Consider the following 21,410-nt stretch of genomic DNA (forward strand, 5'->3'; position numbering starts at 1 on the left):
ATTATAAAGTTCGAACATTGTTAATACTATACTTAAAGTACAAGTAAACAAGCAACTCATTTAATATTTGTCTCTAAGCGTTCAGCAATTCAATGTATGGAAGCTTGGAGATATGCTTGTAAGAAGAACCTCGTAATTAACGAATGTTGAAAACAAATGTAATGTTTTAAATCTTCAAAAACATCGACAAAAACAAAGGTCTTCTCCAAAAGAAATTACCCAGTAAATTATTAGATTGATAATAATTTTAATATGTTGACAATATTCATTATTGGATTTTTTGTTAAACAATAAATTTATTCTAACATTATATCTTGTCCATCACGCCACGCGATTATACGGTGCTAAATACCTACACAACAAAATAACAAAAGATTATTACACAATATCTATTAAATATTCTCATTTAACAATTTTTATAAATAATACCTTTGATAAAATATTTGTGCTCAAGTCTGAAGCCCCATCTGTCTTTGACAGCTTCACAGATTTTTGGTTAAAATTTCTTTCAACGTTCGAAGAAACGTCATTCTTTAAATTCAAAATAAAAAGTCAATTAAAATAGCAGTATGTAAGTGTTATAGTAATTATCATAGTGATATATTATAGTGATATATCATATATATATCATAGTGATATATCACACATATATATATATATATATATATATATATATATATATATATATATATATATATATATATATATATATATATATATATATATATATATATATATATATATATATATATATATGAATGCGAAAAAAAGAATTTTCCTAGCTAAAAATTGCGCTAATATAAAACATATTTTTGTTGATCTGAATAATCCCAATTATTTATTCTTTATCCAGAATAACTTTTAGTTATTAAACTTTTATTAGAGTATAATTCTGTTATACCAGGAGAAACTTCTAAACCTGGAATGTTAATCGACCTAGTAGTATTGTAATAGAAATATTAAACCCTGATGCACAAAACAAAAAAAATTAAATTTTTTTTTTTTTTTTGTTAAACATCTTTGTTTCCAACAAGGCTGCAAGCAGCCACTAATTAAAGTTGGAAGTTATTGAAAGAGAAAAGATGAAGATTGTAAAGCAAGATAACGATTGACGGACGACTTAAAAGATTGCAAATTATATGAATCAGGAAAGCAAGATGAAGGAGGCGAATTCCAAAGAACTGATGTTTGAGGCAAAAAACTAGACGAATAAGCGTTTTTGGAGCACTTAGGAACAGTCACAGAAAAAGGATGAGACTTAATTGAATGACGAGTAACACGAGAATGAATTTTAGCAGATGGCACAAGAGAAGCTAGCTCTTTAGAGCAGTGCTCATTATAGTATTTGTAGAAAAGAGAAAGAGAAGTAACATTACAACGATGTGATAATGGTTGGAGGTTGGCTGCAAGAGCAGGTCCAACTATGTTTAGAATGCGTTTTTGCACCTTGTCTAAAAGAGAAAGGGCATCATTAGAAGATCCGCCCCAGATATGGCAACAGTATTCCATACAAGGCCGGATTTGAGATTTATAGAGATAGAGAATAGAATCCGTAAAAAAAGTAAGAAAGTGACGAGCTCGATAAAGAGATGCAACCTTAGCAGATGCTAATTTTGCAACTGATTTGATATATGGTTTCCAAGAAAGATTGGAAGTAAGAGTTAATCCTAGAAGATGACACATCGTTTACATCACCGTTCATAAATATAGGAAGATCTAAATTATTGCGATAACGGTTGGCTGAAAAAAAGTTTGAGTTTTATTTGAATTAAAGTTCACCAGCCACTGTGAGCCCCATGCTGTAGCAGAAGTGAGATCCTTTTCAAGCTCAAATGCCCCCTCCAAGCAATCAGAGGGTGTTGCTTTCTTATCACGACAAGAATAAATGGTAGTATCATCAGCAAACAATGCCACCTTAGATGTGAGAATATCTGGAAGATCGTTAATGTAAATTAAAGAGTATAGGGCCAAGGATAGAACCTTGAGGAACCCCTGAAGTTACAGAACAAGAAGAAGAGTGTTGTCCATCGAGGACAACCTTTATGCTACGATTGGAAAGGAAGGATTCAATAATCTTAAAGATGTTGCCGGATACACCATAAGAAGAAAGCTTATGGAGAAGAGCAGCCAAACTTTATCAAAAGCTTTTGAAATGTCAAGAGCAATGGCCTTAACCTCTCCACCTTCATCTAATGCACAATAAAACCTGTCAGTTATTACTGTTAGCAAATCAGCTGTAGAACGAGAAGATCGAAATCCATATTAATGGTCAGAAAGTAAGTTATTAGATTCAAGATAAGAAATTAAGTGTTTATTAATTAAAGATTCAAAAACCTTGCTTATGATAGGAAGAAGACTTATGGGATGGTAGTTAGACGAATCAGATTGCTCTCCAGAATTTTTGAAGATAGGGATAACAGATGCCGCTTTCCAGCAGGCTGGAAAACAAGACTCTGATAAGCACTTGTTGAATAGTTTTGAGAGTATAGACGACAGATCCGGAGAACACTTCTGCAAGACAATAACAGGTATGTTGTCCAGGCCACAAGCTGTAGAAGAGTCTAGGCAGGAAATCACTCTAGATACAGATGCTGGAGTGATATGAATGTCAAGCAATGGATCAACCTGTTTGTTGGCAATATCAGGTAGAACGCAACTAGTGGAATCAAGAGATGATATTGATGAAAAGTTTTTAGCAAACAATTCATCTTTGTCTTTAGGTGAGGTGACAAAGTCTGAACCATACAAGAGAGGTGGAATTATAGATTTGCCCCCAGAAGTCACGAGAGCCTAATTTTTGAGATGAGATATGAGATTTCATGACCTGAGAATAGCGGGTTTTGGCGTTAGACAGAACCTTTTTACAATCGTTTCTAGCAGTAATAAACAGACGCCTGTTTTCTGGAGAATTGTTTTGCTGATAAATATGGAAGTAACGGTTTCGATTGGCAATCGCAGCAGCACAGTGTGGAAAAAACCATGGAGGAAAGTGAGGCTTGACCTGGAATCGTCGAGAGGGAATAAAAGATTCCATGCCAGCCTGAATCCACGAAGTTATGTAAGAAGCACATTTGTCGACAGGAAGACGAAAGATTTCTACCCAAGGGCTATCACCAAGAAAATCACAGAAAGAATCCCAGTCAGCTTTACTGTAGTTGTAAGAGATTCGATAATAGGGGGATTCAGGTGATGCAGAAGAATGAGATATTAGTTTTAGAGAGATCAAACTGTGATCAGAAGAACCTAAGGGTGAATGTGGAGAAACTGAACACTGACTAGGATCAGAAAGTCAAGTAGAGAAGGTAGATGATTCAGGTTTTCAGGAAAGCGAATTGGAAAGTTGACTATTTGAGTTAGGGATTGAGAAAGGCAAAAGTTGTGGGCTTTAATGCCTGCAGAGTCACTGACACTAGAGCCAAGCCATTCAGAGTGGTGAGCATTAAAGTCACCGACAACAACTATATTAGCTGATGGACAAAGAGAGAGGGCTTGGTCAATATGATCAGAAATAATGTCAAAAAGAGTGCAGTTTTGAGACAAAGAGAAAGGCAATAGATTGAAGTGGTGCTAAATGAAAGCATATGAATAGTCTGTGGATTCAAACCTAGTTTCACAACAAATGGGTGAATTCTTACGAATGTAAATGCCGAGGCCAAGCATTTGACTATTGGAGTCTTCACGAATTAGAGGAAGATAACCATCAACACTAAGATCACAAGATGAGACAGCCGAACTCAAATTAGTCTCACAAAGAGCAAGTAGGTCTGGTAAACTTTGCAAGAGATAAGACTCAACAGAAGAAAAGTTACTTCAAAGACCACGAATATTAGTGAATGATAGGTTTAGAGAACTTGGTCATAATGATGGTTTTTTGTGTTTTATAGTTTTTAGTACTTTATTCATTTTTAAATTAGATTGAAGAACTTGACTCAAAGCATAGATAGTACTCAGAATGCCGTTTAATAGCCCAAGCAATTGCCTCATTACTACTTATAAACCCTAAGCCGTAACAAAGGGCTCCAAATGTGGCCTCCGCAATGCACACCAAAAGTACAAACAAGGACACCATCCATGCGCAACATGGCACTGTTAATACTTTGATATTTTTCAGCTGTTGATGGAATCAGCCTCTCTGAGAGCTACCACAGAGTTCGGGAAACCTGACTACCAGCTGGCCTCAGAACCATAAAACTGAGTTTTAGACATGATGGCATGATGAAAACCCGTTCAAGCCACGCATGTGGAATAATGGAGGGTAAAAAAAAAAAAATGCTTATTGATTTTATAAAGGTTTATCTTTTTTTTTATTTGATGTGTTCATATCTGTACATCGATTAAAAGATCATTACATAAGTGAAACTAGGCTAAGTAAAAATATTACAATTTCATGACAACCACTGTTACAATATTTTACATTACAACCACTTTTATAATCATATACATTACAACCAAGGTTGTGATCAAATACATTTAATCAAATACAAATATAAATATGTTAATTTTAGATTTCCAAATACAAACATATGTAATTGATATTTTTCAAATACAAACGCTTGTATGTTAGGTTTAGAAAAAATATAAAGATTTTTATAATTTTGATAAAATGGTATACTAAATAGAAGAATAAAAACAAATCTTTTAACAAATATCCCTAAAAACAAACTTCTAACTTATTTTAGTGTTAAAAATAAAAATTAAAAAAAAATCTCTTGGTTTATTTTATATGTAGGAGGATGGTAAATTAAAGACCTTAGTACTCATTCTGAGACAAAGGAGTTCGAATATTTAAACTAACCTTGAAATCAGGCAAGACATGTCAATACATTTCTAATAACCGCTATATCTTTACATCATTATAATCAATAAACCTGCTTTTTTTAAAATCTTAAACCCTCATCTTTTAGGAAATATGTGTAATTTTTTTTTAGGACTTAAGTACTTTTTGTCCTATTACTAGACTTCGGTACTTTTTGCATCAAAAAGGAACACTGAAACAGGCAAAAAATTTATGAATGCTTCATTAGGTTTGAGTGAAATAAGAGTTAAAAGTTTTTTACCACATTTTAAAGTTTTTATGACATCAGAACATTCTCCTGTCATTGAAATTTGACAAGTGGTACCTTGCCTCATTCAAATTTTGCTCCTCTGAACTCACTAACTCCAGTTACTGGTTTTATCAAGGGATCACAAGCTCTTTTAAAGTCAAGTACTTTAACAACTGGGGTTCTATCTTCAATCATGTTGTCTGTAAGAGGATGCTCCACATACACAACATTAAATGGTTTGCTGGTATTTGTATTCTTTACAAGTGATACCCACTGTGAAGGTAAAATTACCCTGTCCTTTTTTCTTCTCCTTTTTTGAATGCGCCCAAAATTCCGACAAGGCATTCGGCTATGACCTGGAAGGGGATATTTACACAAGCTTGTGTTATAGAGACATTCTTATAAACCAATCTTTGTAGGTAGGTAAAGATGTAACGGTTTTTATTCTGCAAAAAACAGTTATCCATAAAAATTATAATTTTTATAGTTGTAGCTGGAAGACCAGAAACGTGATGGTCCAGGCATGAAATTACTCCATTTGGGCCCTTAGCTGCAAAATGTTCAGCATATACATACATGTTAGTAGATTCATTTAAATTGTCATGAATGCACAGGTTGTAAATCCAAAGTTGATGCCTATAAAACTCTTGTCCAATGCCAGTTAGAGGAAGTGGTAAATTTTTTTCAAAGTCTAAACAGATCACTGCAGTGTCTTTTCTTAGTTTTGCATCTTCTGTGGCTTTGTTGATTTGTACATTAAACAAATCTGCTTTCTTTATGTGAAGCTCATGTTGAAAATTCAGTTTATTTACAAGAATCACATAATTGATAGATTCGGCTGCTTTAATTTGTGCCTGAAATTTTTCACACTTATCACATATGTCACTCCTTGGAAGTTCAAATTTAATATTAAATATGAAGTTAAATATGTCATGGTAAAGCCAGTATTTACAACCATTAGGTATAAGATCTGGATTTGCCTTTAAAAATAGACAATGCATTTCTGCCACAGTCAGAGATGAATCCAGATATTAATTGTGTTTGTTTTTTGATCAGCTGTAGTAGCTTTCATGTGTAGGAAACAATTTAATGTGATCACAAACATGATCTCAAATTTTTTTATCAATTTTTCTATGGTTTTTGTGTTTGCCCCAGCCATCTTCAATGGGAACAGTAAAGTTAAGAACTTTTTTCTTAGATTCCTTTACCCCATGAATAGCAAGAAGTGTTGCAAATGGAAACAGTTTGGTCCATTGCAGTGACTAAAGAAGCTGCTTTGTTCTTTACCATTTTCTTTTCTATGCCTTCAACGAATTCTATTGACAGGGGTTACATTTATGCAACCCTGCAGATATACATTTTGTGCGTCATGATCTTTAAGAGCAGAAAAAGCAAAAAAAATCTGTTGTTTCTCAATATCTGTGAATTTAGTAAGACAACTACAACGACATTCAATTATGGCAGACTTCCTTGATGGCTTCAGCTTTTTATCATAAAATGTGTGAGCTTCTGATGAAATAAAATAAACTTAATATAAAATACCCATGTTGTTGTTATTTTATGATACAAAAATCTTTACATGCAATTACATTAGACATAATTCGGGTATTTTTTTCTAATATTATAATTGCTAAGTTCATTAAGAAAATTGAGCACACTTTTTAAAGAATACAATAAACAAGTTTATATGGTATATATTATATATAATATATAAACTTGTTCAGTGTATTCATAATATTATATACATATACATATATATATATATATATATATATATATATATATATATATATATATATATATATATATATATATGATATATATATATATATATATATATATATATATATATATATATATATATATATATATATATATATATATATATATATATATATATATATATATATATATATATATATATATATATATATATACTTTACCTGACTTTAACCAAGTTTTTTTTTCCATTTTGATGTTGTTAGTCTTCTTTTTTTTGGCTTTGGATTGAATTTTGTGTAACGTAGTGGTCGCTATGTCCGCCTTTTTTTTAAAGTTATAAACTTATTTTAAAAGGGAAAAAGCTAAGGTAAGTACTCTTAGCACCGAAATTAGGAACTTAAGTACTATTTGTTCAAAAAATTTTATCATTCTTATTTTTGGCTTGTTTAAAAGGGGGGCATAGGAACATATTTAAATGTTTCAATTTATCCAGTACACAGGGCTTTTATAACTATTCAAAATTTGCTTTATTTAAAATGCTCCAAGTTGCTGAAAAATTGTTTAACTTTTTGTTGAGTTGTTATAAATAACTGTAATTAATAATAATAATTATTAACAAATGCTAACTAATAAATAACTTACTTTTGTATGAAGTTTTTTTCATAATAATTTTAATAATATTGAAATTATTAAATTTATTAATTTATTATTAAAATTTTAACTTCATAGACATAGTTGTTGAACTTTTTAGACATCTGCTACATGGTTTACCAATAACACTTAAAAAATCACATTTAAATTCAAAATCAACTTGTATACAGTTGGAAATAAAGGAGCAAATTCCTTCAACAATTTTGTAATGTTTAAATGAATTTCTGTTGCTGATAAACTTTCCATAACAAAGAGTTTTTTCACTGCACATATTCAATTTTTTCCATTGTTCTAACTAAATATTTTTTAAAGAAGAATAAATTGACAAATCAAAATGAAATTGTTTTATTTTGATTGTCAAATTAAATAATATTAATTGTCAAATTAAAATTATTTAAACAAAAGATAAAATAATTAAATAGTGCATGAATTTTGATTTTTCTACTAGTTGATAAGCATCACTTTCAAAACTTTTCAACCAATCTGTTTAATTTTTTTCTTCTTCTTCGGAATAAAATATTTAAGCACAATTAATATACAAAATGAAAGATAAACACCACACCGGTTCATAGATCTTGTGCGGTGTTTGACAAAAGGAATGCAACATTATAAAAGCAATGTAATATATAACTTAAAATATAACCTTATATAATCTTTGAAAACTTATATTAAACTTTTTTGAAACTTGTGTGAATAACAACTGTAGATTAATTCAATAATTAATTTTTTGAAGTAATGAAGGAATAATAAATAACTTGATCAAAAAAAGTATTTATTACCTTTTCCTGTAACTTTCTTTTCCTTCTTTTTTTTTCAACAATGGCAGAAATAGCTTTACCTTTGCTAACATTTTCCAAATAAAAATTTGCCTCTTTTTTTGCTTGAGATATTTCTGCTCGCATGCGCTGTTCTCGAGCAGCTTTTTCATATGCTTAAAATAAAAAACATCAAAATTTATTTTTTTTAATTTTTAATTTTAATGTTTGTCCAAAAATCATATAAAACCTGTACCTAATTTTTCGCTGATATGTCCCCATTTGAATTTGGGCAGGTATTTTATATTCCATATGTCATCATGATAGTAGTATCTTTTTTTACCCCCTAAATACAACTTTACTAAATACAAACAAATAAATAACTAGAAAAAACCAAACCCTCAGTCAATTTATGTATTACCCCTGCGTCAGTAGTTATTCTTCATTGCTATTCAGGGTTATTTAGTATGACATCATCAATGATGCTTCATGCAAGATTAAGTATGCAAAGAAATGTGTATGTAACTTTTCCCATAATCTATTGACATTAAAAAAAAAAATTAAAAAAAAAGACTAGAAGAAATTTTTTTCTGCCTGCCTAAGCCAAAGCCCTAAGTCCATGTATTCACAATCCTTGTATATTTTACCTATTCAAGTCAGTCAATGTATGTACACTAGGTTTATGACTTTTTTTCAACCCTATGCTCCTGCACTGTAGTTTGATGAACTTTTACCTAAAAAGCACGAAATGAACTATTATTTCCATATCTTTTGAAAAAAGTTCACCCCGTTATTGAAAAATGGATTTTGACATAAGTACTACTATGTAACTCAGCGGGCACAAGACGTATTTTAAAATATGTATTAATGTGTTTTAATATGTATTTTAGACATTATAAACATGTCTAAAACACATATTAAAACACATTAATACATTGCCCGTCATAGTGGGCACATCAATACGTGCCCACTAGGTATTTGTTTTTTATGTAAATAAAATGCTACTATTTACAACTCTAAGACATTCCAAAAGTTAAGAGATTGATCTGTAACTTGAGCCGTAGTGATTCAGGGGCAAAATGAATAAGCCACAGTTTGTTCTTATATATTCATTACGAATCAAATATATTATTGAGTATTTATTCAGCAGTTAAAACACTTTTCAATAATCAATCAATGTTGTCAACAAGATCATTCACAGGCTTGAGAACGTTTTTTATAGAAATTCTCAATTCATCAAGAGTGAATTTCTGCATTTTGATTTCTCCATTGTCCAATTTCACACATCTTCTCTGTCTGATACCAAGAACTATAGTGAGATGCAATTAACTTATTTCATTGAGGAGCTGACTTTCAGATAATGAGTCTAGTTTTTCAATATCAGACTGTCACAGGTCCTCCATACTTTTTACAATCTTCCAGCAATTTAAAAGTTTTTGAATTTTTCTGCTTCTTCAGTTCTTCCTTTTTCACAATAAATAGTCTTTGGATGGCCTGAATGGTTGCTACAAAGTCCTTTTCTAGTGTTCTGACCTGCTTCACCTCATCAGACGTCTTTGCCCATTTCCATTTCTTTCTCTTGTCTCCATATGCGAGCTCGGTAAAGGATGAATCTCTGAGTAGACCATTTGTCATCACAACATTTTTTATGAATAACGTAGTGACAGTTGTGGAGCCACCTCATATTTTAAGTTAGTTGTCAAATTTTGCAAATTCTGATTCACACCCTAGGTTGGTGAGAGGTGACAATTTCAACTTTTCGCAAGCAATATCCAGATTTTTGAAGAAACTGTCTATTGAGGGTTTCTAATATTTCTTCCAGAACAGCCGAGTAATGAACTTTTCCTGTTAGCTGTACACTTCATCAATTAGGCATTTCACAATACAATTACTTCTTTTATTTACTCTTTTATTTATTTGTTGAATCAATTGTTTTGGATATGATGACTTCAGAAGCAGTAGCCATTGTTTTATACTAGTGGGAATGTGACGACTGTCATGTGTACCATATATGCCTGCGTGACTTGCCACACAGCTCACTTGGTGGGAAGATACATTTAGGAGAAAGCTGTGCAATAGCGCAAAAAACGAGAAAAACAACATGTTTTTTTAGATTACTCTTCTTCTATTACTATGCTATGTTCAGCTTTTTTTTCTTGAAAATTCCAAATGAATTTTATCATATTATCTGCTTAATCATATCCTGGTTAAGTTGAACCATTCGCCAACTCGTACAGTTTTTACTGTCCGTTTAACAAAAAAAACTTTGCTTAACTAGAATTTTTACTTTGAATTGCATTAAGTTCATGTAATAAAATATCAAAACTTGCAACACTTCAATGAATATTCCAAACTTAAATGTTAAAAAATTCAATATCTAGCGCAATATTTATAAATATATAGCATAATATTTGTAAGTATCTTATAAATAAATATCTAGCTTAAAAAATTTATCAAACTAAAACTTCACTTATAGCTTTGATTTCATACAGGTTCGATCACATTCTATCAATTAATGACTATTATATTTAAAATTCAAAAACATCAAAATGTTGGAATCAAATATTTTCAGTCATATATAAGTTAATAAACTAAATATTTTCACTCATATCTTTGAATCAGTTAAGCTTATATTAAAGTCTATTTATTAAAAAAGTTAAAGCTAAACGAAACTAAAAATTAAAAAAAAAAGTTTCAATAAACAATACGTATAACAAATATATCTGTTATATAACTTTAAATTAAAACTTTTGTAAGCAAGATCACAATCAATGAAAGAAAAAATATAACATCACTATTTTCACAAACATATTAACAAAAATTACGTCAGTATATAAGTTATATATTATACTTGTATAAGTATATATATACTTAAACAAATATATATTATATTAGTATAAGTCTATTATATATTTATCAAGTATATAATCAAGTATATAAAAAAGTTATTCACTAGATATTAATTAAATCACGCGCTCAGTTTAAATTAGAATGCAGTTTTCTGTTTTGTACAAAAAATGAATAGAAAGTTATGAAGTCATTACTGTTAACAGATAGAATGGAATGTTTATTATTTTCAAAACCTTTTGTCCCAATGAGAATAGAAAATTTTAAATAAAAAATTAAAACTTAATTGAATTTTGAAAAATCAAAAGTTTTAATCCACAAGATTTTGTAAAAACGTAAGATTCTTTTGCTTTATTGTTTGGAACTTTTCACACATCTTTTGTAATTAAAAGAAACATTCTTAATCTTTTTATTTTTTATTTTTAACTATACTTAATTTAAATTAACTATTATTTATTTTAAAGCAAATTAAAAATGTTTCTGATGTTTAGAATGTCTGCAATTATGCATGTTAGTTCAACCAAATGGGAAACAATGTTGTCATATTATGTTATGTTGTTAACTTTTAGTAAATGGCGATTGTTCATTGGAGTGTGATAGGCCAAAAATTCCCTAATAATCATGTTCAGCACATCAAATGGCCTCAGGATTCACTCATTCTGAAAAATTTTTGTCATGTACTCTATCTAATTTAGATATAAATTTTGTCATGTATCCTACCCTAATTTAGATGTAAATTTTGTCATGTATCCTACCCTAATTTAGATGTAAATTGTGTCGTGTATCCTATCCTAATTTAGATGTAAACTTTGTCATGTATCCTACCCTAATACTTAAATAACTACAAAAATTTTCCATATTACAAAAGTAACTTTTTCCATGTTATAACAATATTAGAATTTTTTAATGCTATTTAAGTACTGGCATTTTCAATGTTAATCCACTAATCTTTTCACAATAATCCAGGAAACCTATTTTTTGAATATATATTAAAATCAAAAACACTATTACACTATTAGAATCATAAATAAATACCAATATTTGTGCAGTTTAAAGATTGAGCAACAGATTTTGCAACTTTTTTGTCTAAAAACTCTACCCATCCTTCAGTAAACTGCTTACGACTAGTTCCCCCAAACTTCTTTCGATTTTTGCGCTTACTTTCATCTGTAAAAAAAAATGTAAAGTATTTTATATATAAGTGCATTTATCTTTTATAAAAATTTCTGAATCACTTTAATTATTTAGTCATTGTATAATGACCAAATGAAAAAAACTTACATAAGCACAGGTTATGCTTATTTTGGTCATTTCCATTTGGTTTTTAATCCCATTTTTAAGACCATTTAGACATTAATTTATCTGGGTGCAGACTTTAGACAAATGCTAAAATTCAAACAAAGATATTATTGATATATGTAATTATTTAAATAATGTATAAATAACTATATAGTAAGCCCCAAAAATTATAAAATTTAGTTTTTATTTTAGTTTATTTTAGTTTAGTTTTAGTAATAAACTTTTCTTGTCTATAAACCTTTTTAGCAGCTACCAAGTAAGCCTATAAACCTGCATAGTAGCTACCAAATAAGCCATACAGTTTTATCAGTTTCTGATGAAAGCTGCTTTCTCAATAGATTTAGAATTGTTATGCGTACCAGTTAAGGTTTACGTTAGATTCAAGTTTCTCTTAGAGCATTTTTAAAATTATGCAAAAAGAAACTGCAGTACCAACCTTATTTAAAATAATCCTAAAACTTTGATTTTTAAAGTAATAAGTACCATAAAACTGCTGTAAATTTATGGCCAAATAAATACAACAACCCAATATTTATAGGGCAAAAAAATGTATTTACACTAGAAAATACTTCAATTCAAAAAACATAGAACATAGAAGAATAAAGAGTACAATATAAAACATGTTTTAGTACTTTGGGTGGGCTCCTCAAACTTCTAAAACAGATTCCTTTTTTGCAGTATTGAGACAACAAAATACTCTGAAATCTTAGGCATTATTTTATGATTGCATTTTCATTATTTTATGACACCATTTTCAATATAGCTTTTCTCAAATTTGCTAGTGAGGTTAAATTCTGTTTAGAACTGATAGTTCATCTAAATCTGCTAAGTTTACACTTAATTTGGGAAAATTATTTTCAGTATTTATATTTTCATGTTTCATAAAATGAAGGAAAAATTTTCCTTCCCCGAGTTTTAATATCACCAACTAATAGTTTACAGATTTTTATAAAACAAACACTTTCTGTATATCAAAAATATACAAAATTTTCAAAACATACAGGTTTTTTTTGTGTTTGGCCTGGGCTTCTGTGAATGGATTACGTCTGAGATTTGAGTTGGTTAGAAAATGATGTCAATTACAAGGAGATGTAAATGGTGTAATGGTAGCACATTTTTTTAGACCAAGAACAGTATGTTTTACATTGTTTTCAATAAAATGTTATGAATAAATGTTATAAAAAATCTTTTAAAAAGTACTTATATAGTAATGAATAAATATACTCTCACAGGAGTTTTTACATAAACTTCATTTGTTACCTCTGTGGTATTTTTTTCATAATTTTTATTTACATGTTCATTTATCAACTGATTATATACTATTTCTAACAATAGACCATACATGGTAAAGATGTGTTCTATTTATGCGATATCATTTTAATAATCATTTTATTAAATTGCAAATGATAGCATGTATTTTCATGTAAAATCATTTATCACACTGTAGTGACATTTAAAATTTATCTATGTATAATTAGACTTTCAAATAATTTATCACAGGGTGTTGAAATAAATTTAACATACAATCATAAGATGTAACTCAAATGCAACATGAAGTTAAAAAAGAAGTTTTGGTCAAAGATAATTGAAAATTCCTTTGTTTATGTTTGAATAATCATGATTATAATTGTAAGTATTATACACTTGGTTATAATTGTAAGTAGATTTTTATTGTTATCTAAAAATTTAAATAAGAACAATGTAGTCTTGTTAAATTATAGTTGTTTACAAACTATTCATGTCAAAGCTAATAACATCAAACATTGACAATTAAATAACATAATTTTAGATTTCCTGCAGACTGTCTGTTAGCATTTGTGATTGCAACTGAAGAAGCATTATAAATTGTGTCATATTGAGACTTTAGTTCTCTAGTATTTATTTTTGTATTTTATTTTTTATATATGTTATTTTTAACAATTATAATAAACTTTTTATTTAAGAGATTTAATAGTAATAGTTTTCTGTTTGTTTTGAGGTGATTAATGTGTAACAACAAACTATGGTAATAAATATCCTTCCTTGAACTTCTACTCAACTCACCTATGGTTATCTTTTATGTACGTACTTCATACAAATTATGTCAGACCAAATATTCATGTGCCTAATACAACATTTCTATTAAATTGTCTTTACAGCAAATTTAATAGAAATAGTACTTTTTTATGTTAAATAAAAAATGCAACACTTCAATGAAAAAGGAACTCATGGTCTGAGAAAAACAAACTTTAAATAATTAAGAAAATGCGCGCTATACAGTAGAATCTAATCCACTGAAGATCAAGCTGTCACAGAAGAAAGAACAAATTCAAGATCAGCTGCTTGTTCTAAGTGGTTAAAAAGTGATTTTTTGTCAAGATACCCCATATACTCCTGGTATATAGTTGTGATAACCAAATTAAAAACCAACATCTTTAAATCATTATTTTTAACGTAAGATTATTAGAAAAACCATTATTATAAATGAGAATTTCTACAGTATAAATGATGGGTTTATAGATAGAAACTTGTGGTATAAAAGTTACCAGAACTAAAGAAGACTGTTGTCCGATGAGGAAAACTTTAATACTACAGTTAGAAAAATTTGAAAATTTTAAAAACATTCCCAGATACACCATATGTGAGCTTATGGTGAAGACCAGCATGCGGGACTTCACCATACCATGCGGGGATTTTGATATTTAAAAAAATAATAAAATCTTTAAAATATCAAAATCACCACCACTTTTTCACAACATTCATCAATTTTTCATTGGAACTTTTCTGTTAAGACAGTCAACAAATTAGCAGTACAATAGGTGGCTCAAAACTTACACTGTTCATTAAAGAGTTGTAAGACCCAAGATGAGATATGAGAAGTCTGTTGATTAAAGATTCAAAAGATGAGAAATAACTTTAGCAACAGAAGCTGGATAAGCATTTTCTTTGGATGACAAGAAGCCTAAAGAAAAACAAAAAGAAATAAGCACAAGCTAGGGTAAGACAAGAAACAAATCAAAGAGTAAAGGTAAGTAATTAGGGTTGCCTAGAAATATACTCATAAAATCTGAGTAAGATATAGGAAAAAAAAGTTTATGAGATTTAGTACGATCGGGGTCAGTGCTACTAAAACCAAGCCATTCAGCGTGATAAGCATTAAAGTTATCAACAACAACAATACTAGCTGATGAAAAGTCTTGATCAATTTAATCAGAAACAACATTGAAAAGAGTGCATTTTTTCAATAAAAGAGAACAATGAAGAATAAAAAAAAAAGTGATTGAGTGAAAAGGGAGAGCACACAAAAGAATATTCAGAGAAATAAAATTTGATCTCAAAATAAATAGGTGAACTGATAAATAAGTATATGCCCAGGCGAAGCATATGACTATTGGAGTTTTGGCTAATAAAAGGACAATAACCATTAACACTGATGGGATAAGATCTAAAAATGAAACAGCTGAATTCGAATTAGTCTCACAAAGAGCAAATAGATCTTGTAAATCAACAGATGAAAAATACTTGGAAGATCATGAATATTTGTAAAGTATTGATTAAATAAATAATTGGTAACAATTTGCTTTTTTTCTTAAATGAATTAATAGTACAAATCTGAATATTTTAAATTTGATATCTGTAATAAAAATTACTTAATTGATTAAAGTAATTATAATAAACTTGATTACTAAATGCCTTAACCCATTAATTTAAAAATTTTAGCTTACTGAAAACTAGTTTTCCAATTTGAAATAACTGATGTAAAGTAATCATTTTTTCAAAATCTCTTTTCCCCAAATAAAAAAAACAAAAAATTCACTTATTCATGTTGTTTTTTTCTTTCTAGAAACTGTTGGAATGTAAATCAATGAAATCAATAACCATCAAGTTTGATTCCATCACAAACAATAACTACTCGTATATAATAAACTTGCCTTCAGCTTGAAGATAAACCCTTCCAATTTTCCCAAACTGTAAAAGAAGACTTCGAATTTTCAGTGGATTCATGGATGGAGGAATTTTACTTAAGTAAACAATACCAGGTGATACTTTTTTTTCTTTATGTTCTTTTTGTTCCATGATAACATTACTTAAAAGAAAGAATAAATTTTTGAGTACTTATGTTTGTTTACAGTCAGGAAACGGACATAAAAAATACGCGCGCGCTCATGGTGATGAACATGCTCGTGCACCTTTTGTAACAAGCTTGTATTCCGAACTACGATTTACATATTTTAGAAGGCATTTACAAAAGATTTACCCACAGAGGATAATTAACACGTACAAAGAATTTGTAAAAAAAAAATAATTATCTCAAAGATATATTTACCAAAAATGGATATAAAAAAAGACAAACAACAAAAAACTGTAGTCAGCGAAGCAAAATTTCACAAGTGTTTTTTTTGGTTTTCGATTTTTATGGCATCCATTTTCCATACTTTTGGATCTTTCCCATAGCTTTTAAATGGTAAGAAATTGTTTATTGTGCTACATTTAATATTACCGCTACTTGCTTTCGACTTAAAGTATCATCCTCATCCAATATTGCTTGCAATTCGACGTCTTCAATCTTTTTTGATGATCTTCCACGTTCTTCGTTTCTAACATCAAAATCTCTGAACTATTGAAACCATCTTTTAAATGTTGCTTCTGATAGAGCATGATCACTATATGCCTCAACAAGCATTCAATACGATTCTGCAGAACTTTTCATCAAATGAAAACAAAAAATTAATGCTTTTCACAAATCATCAATATCGGGTAAAAAATTTGACATATCATCAGGGATAGTGCAAATTCAAGTAACTAGCATTGAATAATACCGTGTATCTACCAGTGGCGGATCCAGGTCATTGTCTTAGGGGGGGAGGGGGTAACTTAAACAACAACAAAAATCCGCTTTTTTTTCTTTAGATAAACCACTTTTTTATTAGATTATTTAGAATGTTATTAGAAAAGTTTGCTAATAATTATATTGAAAGTATCTTAAAAAAAATCAAATGTTGAAAATAGATATTTAGTCTGTAATAAGGGACGGATTTATATCCTCGAGGGCCCTAGACAGAAAAAATTTTACCACAATTTTTTTTTCACGATACCCCATTTAAAAATCGAACCCGCTAAAATCATGGTGCACAGGCTGCAGTCTTGTCTGTCTATAGGTAAATCTGCCCTGTCTGTAATGTGTAACAAAAGACAAAACAATATCTTTAGTATATTATTTTTTTTTAATAAAGACTTCTATAAATTTTACAAACTACAATATAAAATTGAGCTTTCTAGTTTTCGAAGATGCAAAACTATCAATAATCTTTTTGACATTTATGATGCAATCTCTATGGATATGCATCATAGCTAAGCCATTTAATTGTTCTTGTCCTATACTGGATTTTAACTAAGCTTCAAGTCTTTTTAAAACCGAGAAACTCCGTTCTCCCAAAGCAACGCTAACAGGAAGAGTGCAAAGCAATCGCAAAATTCATTTAATTAATGGGAAGACATTACCATCACATTGTTTGTATGCTTCTAGCTCACATTCAGGTAGGCCTTGTTGTTTGCTGATTGCGTCTTTCCATTTTAGCTTTCAAAATTCGAATTCTGAAAAAACTTTCATTAATTAGACATTCTCACCAGCAGTAATCATGTTGGGCAGCCCTTTCATAAAACTCAATATATTAGTTATGGATGCTTTTAACTCTGTTTTATTTAATAAATTTCTAGGTATTGCTACATTTAATTCAAAAGAGTTTCATCAGAAAATCTAAACTATAAATCTAGAAGTTTGCTATCACTTAACGGTAAATAAACATTGACTCTATAGTAAGTTAGAGGATCTGATATTGATATTGATGTTTGCGCGATTAGTTTGTTTTCCTGTAATTTGTGGAATTTTGATTTTTGAACCTAAGTCTTATAGTAACTTTGATGCAGTCATAAGTATGGCATTAAAGTTTTCTTCATTCTGTCGTCTTTTATTTAAAATCTTTATGGTATGTATAAGAATAGTTTTGGCATATTCCTTATCCAATAATTTTTTTTTTGAAGAGTCTCACTTAAAGAGACTGTAGTATTTAACACATTGGCTAATAAACAAAGTGTTGTTTTAAATTTTTTTTTTTTTTTTTTTTTTTTTTTAAATATTTTGCCGTTTAAAAATATTACAATAACCAATTATATTTTACAATTTTTACATTAGTAACGACAGGACTTCTAGAAGATCATGTGGATCTTGTCATGAAGCCCTTTACAATATATGGTTAATTTTTGATAAAAATACAATGTCTTAAGTGAAATAATAATAATAATACAACTTTATGCAAAAACATGTAAAAACCAAGATAAAATTTTAAAAAGCCAAGATTAAAAAATAAATAAGGGCTCAGGTATTGTATTTTTTAGTAATGCGGCCTTTGTTAAAGAATTCCTTCCACTGAGATATCAAATCAAGCGTTTCTACTATATTTATTAAACAAGATCTAAAATTTAACACAGAATCATGCCGTTCAATCCATCTCGTTTCGCATAAGCTTGCAAGCATTCCCTTATTTATATATTTAAGAACGTTACTTCACTTCAGCGAAGCTTTAAAAGATGATGTTACTTTTTTCATTGGGCCAATTGTATTTCTTACAGCTCGCACAGACAAACATTTGGAAATTGATAAGTTTAAAGCATGGTTGTCACGTGGACTTTTTATTGCGTTTGGTAGGATGTTCTGTAATTTCGTGACTGTTCCGTTGTTTTCACCTAACATAATGCTGCATCCATCAGTACCTATACCAACACAATCTTTTAAACTGAAGCCAAATTTTGTCAATGTGTTTTCAACTGTGTTTGCTAGCAATTCTCCAGTTAATACAGGTTCATAAGTAAAATCAGAGTAATTTTCAGTATTGCAGTTGACAAAACCAATAACATCTTCACGGATTTTACAGGTATTAGCATCAATATATCTTAATACGACTGTTATTTGAGAACTATGACTGGTATCCGTTGTTTCATCAAATATAACGCTATAAAACTTTCCTTTGAAAATTCTTGTTTTAATTAAGCCCTGAATTTGTTAAGCGCATAGTTCAATTATTTCATTTTGAATACTTTTACTTATGTATGTTGCTTTAGAGTTACAGTTATTTAAATGGTTTTTTAAAATACTGTCCCCAGCGCTCACTTGAAGCGAAGCGATTCCCGAAGTTTACTTTCATTAATTACTGAAGAGTTTTGATTTATTTCAAAGATCTACCCGTCATCACGATGACCTCGAAAAGCAATATTCTGTCAACCAAGAAATATTAAGGATTCAGTTATAGGCTTTAATCGTTCTAGATTTTGTTTAAGTCTTCCTTCGTTAACTAAATTATGTACATCTGTAGACGGACATTCATATGTTCTGATGAAATCTGATGCTGCCAACATACTTTGTGATACGCATTGCAATCATGTGATTGTAAGTCTTCATCCTTGCCCAAAAGCTTTGAATAACTTGGTAAAGTAATAAGCTTGAGTAACTGCATTTGACTGTGCATTCCCCCAACTTTTGCAAAAAGAAAGTAATACTTACAAAAAATTTTATAAAGGCATTCTTAAAACATTATCCACGGAGATTTTTGTATATGTTTCTCGGACAAAAGCAGTTAACATTCTTACCCTTCTTTAAATGTAAAGAATATGGATATTTGTAATTTGGATCAGGAAACCAATTGTATTTCAATACTCTGTATTTATCTTTTTCAGCTACCTGACGTGTAAAAAATTCTCCAATGTCTATTGGCAAATAGCTATCATCTTTTGCCGCGGGTATTGAATCTTATTTATTAATTTCTGCATTAGTTTTACTTGTAAAATCAGCAGCTTCCATACCAAGTCCAGGTTCTGGAGAAAAAGGACCGAGTTTCATTGTAATTTAAATATTTTTAGCCCTGCCAATAAATGCACAATCAAATCGTTCGGATGATGACATTAAAGATTAAGGCAAAACGATAGGACCAGCATGTTCCTGTATTGGTAGAATTTTAATTCTTTTGACAAAATAGTCATCTAAAGATTAATTGGAACACTTGCATTTATTTAAGAAATAAACTTCTCATGGCTATATTCTGCATTTATCTAACAAAACGACTTATTTTCTACGTTTTGAGAGATTTTGAAAGTTATGTGCTCCTTTATCCTAATCCTTTTTTGTGTCATTTTTTTTTTGATGATTTGATTTTGTGTTTATACTATATTGATTGGACCGGGTAAACTATACTGGTGTGGATTATACGGTTTTTCGTGTTTAATGCAATGGGAATTTAAAAATAAATAGAACATAAACCTCAAAAATAATACTTTACTTAGCGATTTTAAATAATACAATAAAAGAACGTAACAGTTAAAGCTTTGTACAATTTATTATTTAAAGAATTTGATTTGCACAGACATTTTTAATCCGATTATAAGTTTTGTTTAAATTGTCACAAGATAAAAATAATTTTTAATCGATTTTTGTTGCTTTCACTAGGTTTTTTTGTGTTTTGTTTTTACTTAGTTTTATTTTGTCACGTTTACTTGGTTTTTTTGTTGTTGCTTATACTAAGTTTTTTTTTAAAAGGGAGCTGTTTCGATTATAATATCAATGTGTTCCAATATAGGAAACCGGTTGCCTTGATTGTAACAAAATGGTGCTTTTACAAAGCGAATATATTTCTAATAACAGTGAAAACAATTAAGTCAAATTCTCGTTAAAAGTATAGTAAGATATTTAGTTTGTAAGAATCAAATCATGTTTTTATTTTAAGCCACCTTCGGTTAACAAATATTTATTGCTTAAGTGTTCTAATTTCGGCAACTCTCCCCTATATATAGTTTAACTGAGAAAGTAGATTTTAAACTTAAGTTTTTAATTTTTTGAAAAAGAATTTGATTTTGACAATTAAGACTCGCTTATTTATCTATTTGGATATTTGCTGAGGTTATTAATTTATTTGCTGAAATAATGAAAAATTCTAAAAGTTATACATTAAAATAATAAAGTTAAGGATTTAAATATGAAAATCATCTTGGTCTTCTTCAAGTTTTCCGCTGCATTCTTTTTTTCATCTGTATACTTAATTTGCTTTTAACGATATCTTTTTAT

General features: G+C 29.4%; 1 protein-coding gene across 1 annotated transcript; it reads right to left on the minus strand.

The window, feature by feature from the left end:
• Position 1: 1 nt before the first annotated feature.
• On the minus strand, positions 2-16,464 carry LOC100197622 (uncharacterized). The gene is made up of 6 exons (XM_065812174.1): positions 16,231-16,464; positions 12,056-12,187; positions 8,430-8,519; positions 8,198-8,349; positions 430-531; positions 2-352 (listed from the first exon to the last, which is right to left on the minus strand). Exons 1-6 carry the CDS (start codon positions 16,373-16,375, stop codon positions 335-337), a joined length of 639 nt encoding a protein of 212 aa, XP_065668246.1. The 5' UTR covers positions 16,376-16,464; the 3' UTR covers positions 2-334.
• Positions 16,465-21,410: the final 4,946 nt, after the last annotated feature.

The sequence above is a fragment of the Hydra vulgaris genome, chromosome 12 (assembly GCF_038396675.1).
Source record: "Hydra vulgaris chromosome 12, alternate assembly HydraT2T_AEP".
Classification (NCBI taxonomy): domain Eukaryota; kingdom Metazoa; phylum Cnidaria; class Hydrozoa; order Anthoathecata; family Hydridae; genus Hydra; species Hydra vulgaris.

Bases quoted from the DNA above. Each gene is read 5' to 3' on its own strand.
- LOC100197622 (XM_065812174.1), bottom strand. From the start codon at position 16,375: ATGGAACAAAAAGAACATAAAGAAAAAAAAGTATCACCTGGTATTGTT. The intron at 8,520-12,055 runs GTATTTATTTAT...AGTTGTATTTAG, and splicing joins TTTAAACTGCACAAATATTG to GGGGTAAAAAAAGATACTAC. The intron at 532-8,197 runs GTAATAAATACT...TTGAATTTAAAG, and splicing joins AAAGAAAGTTACAGGAAAAG to AATGACGTTTCTTCGAACGT.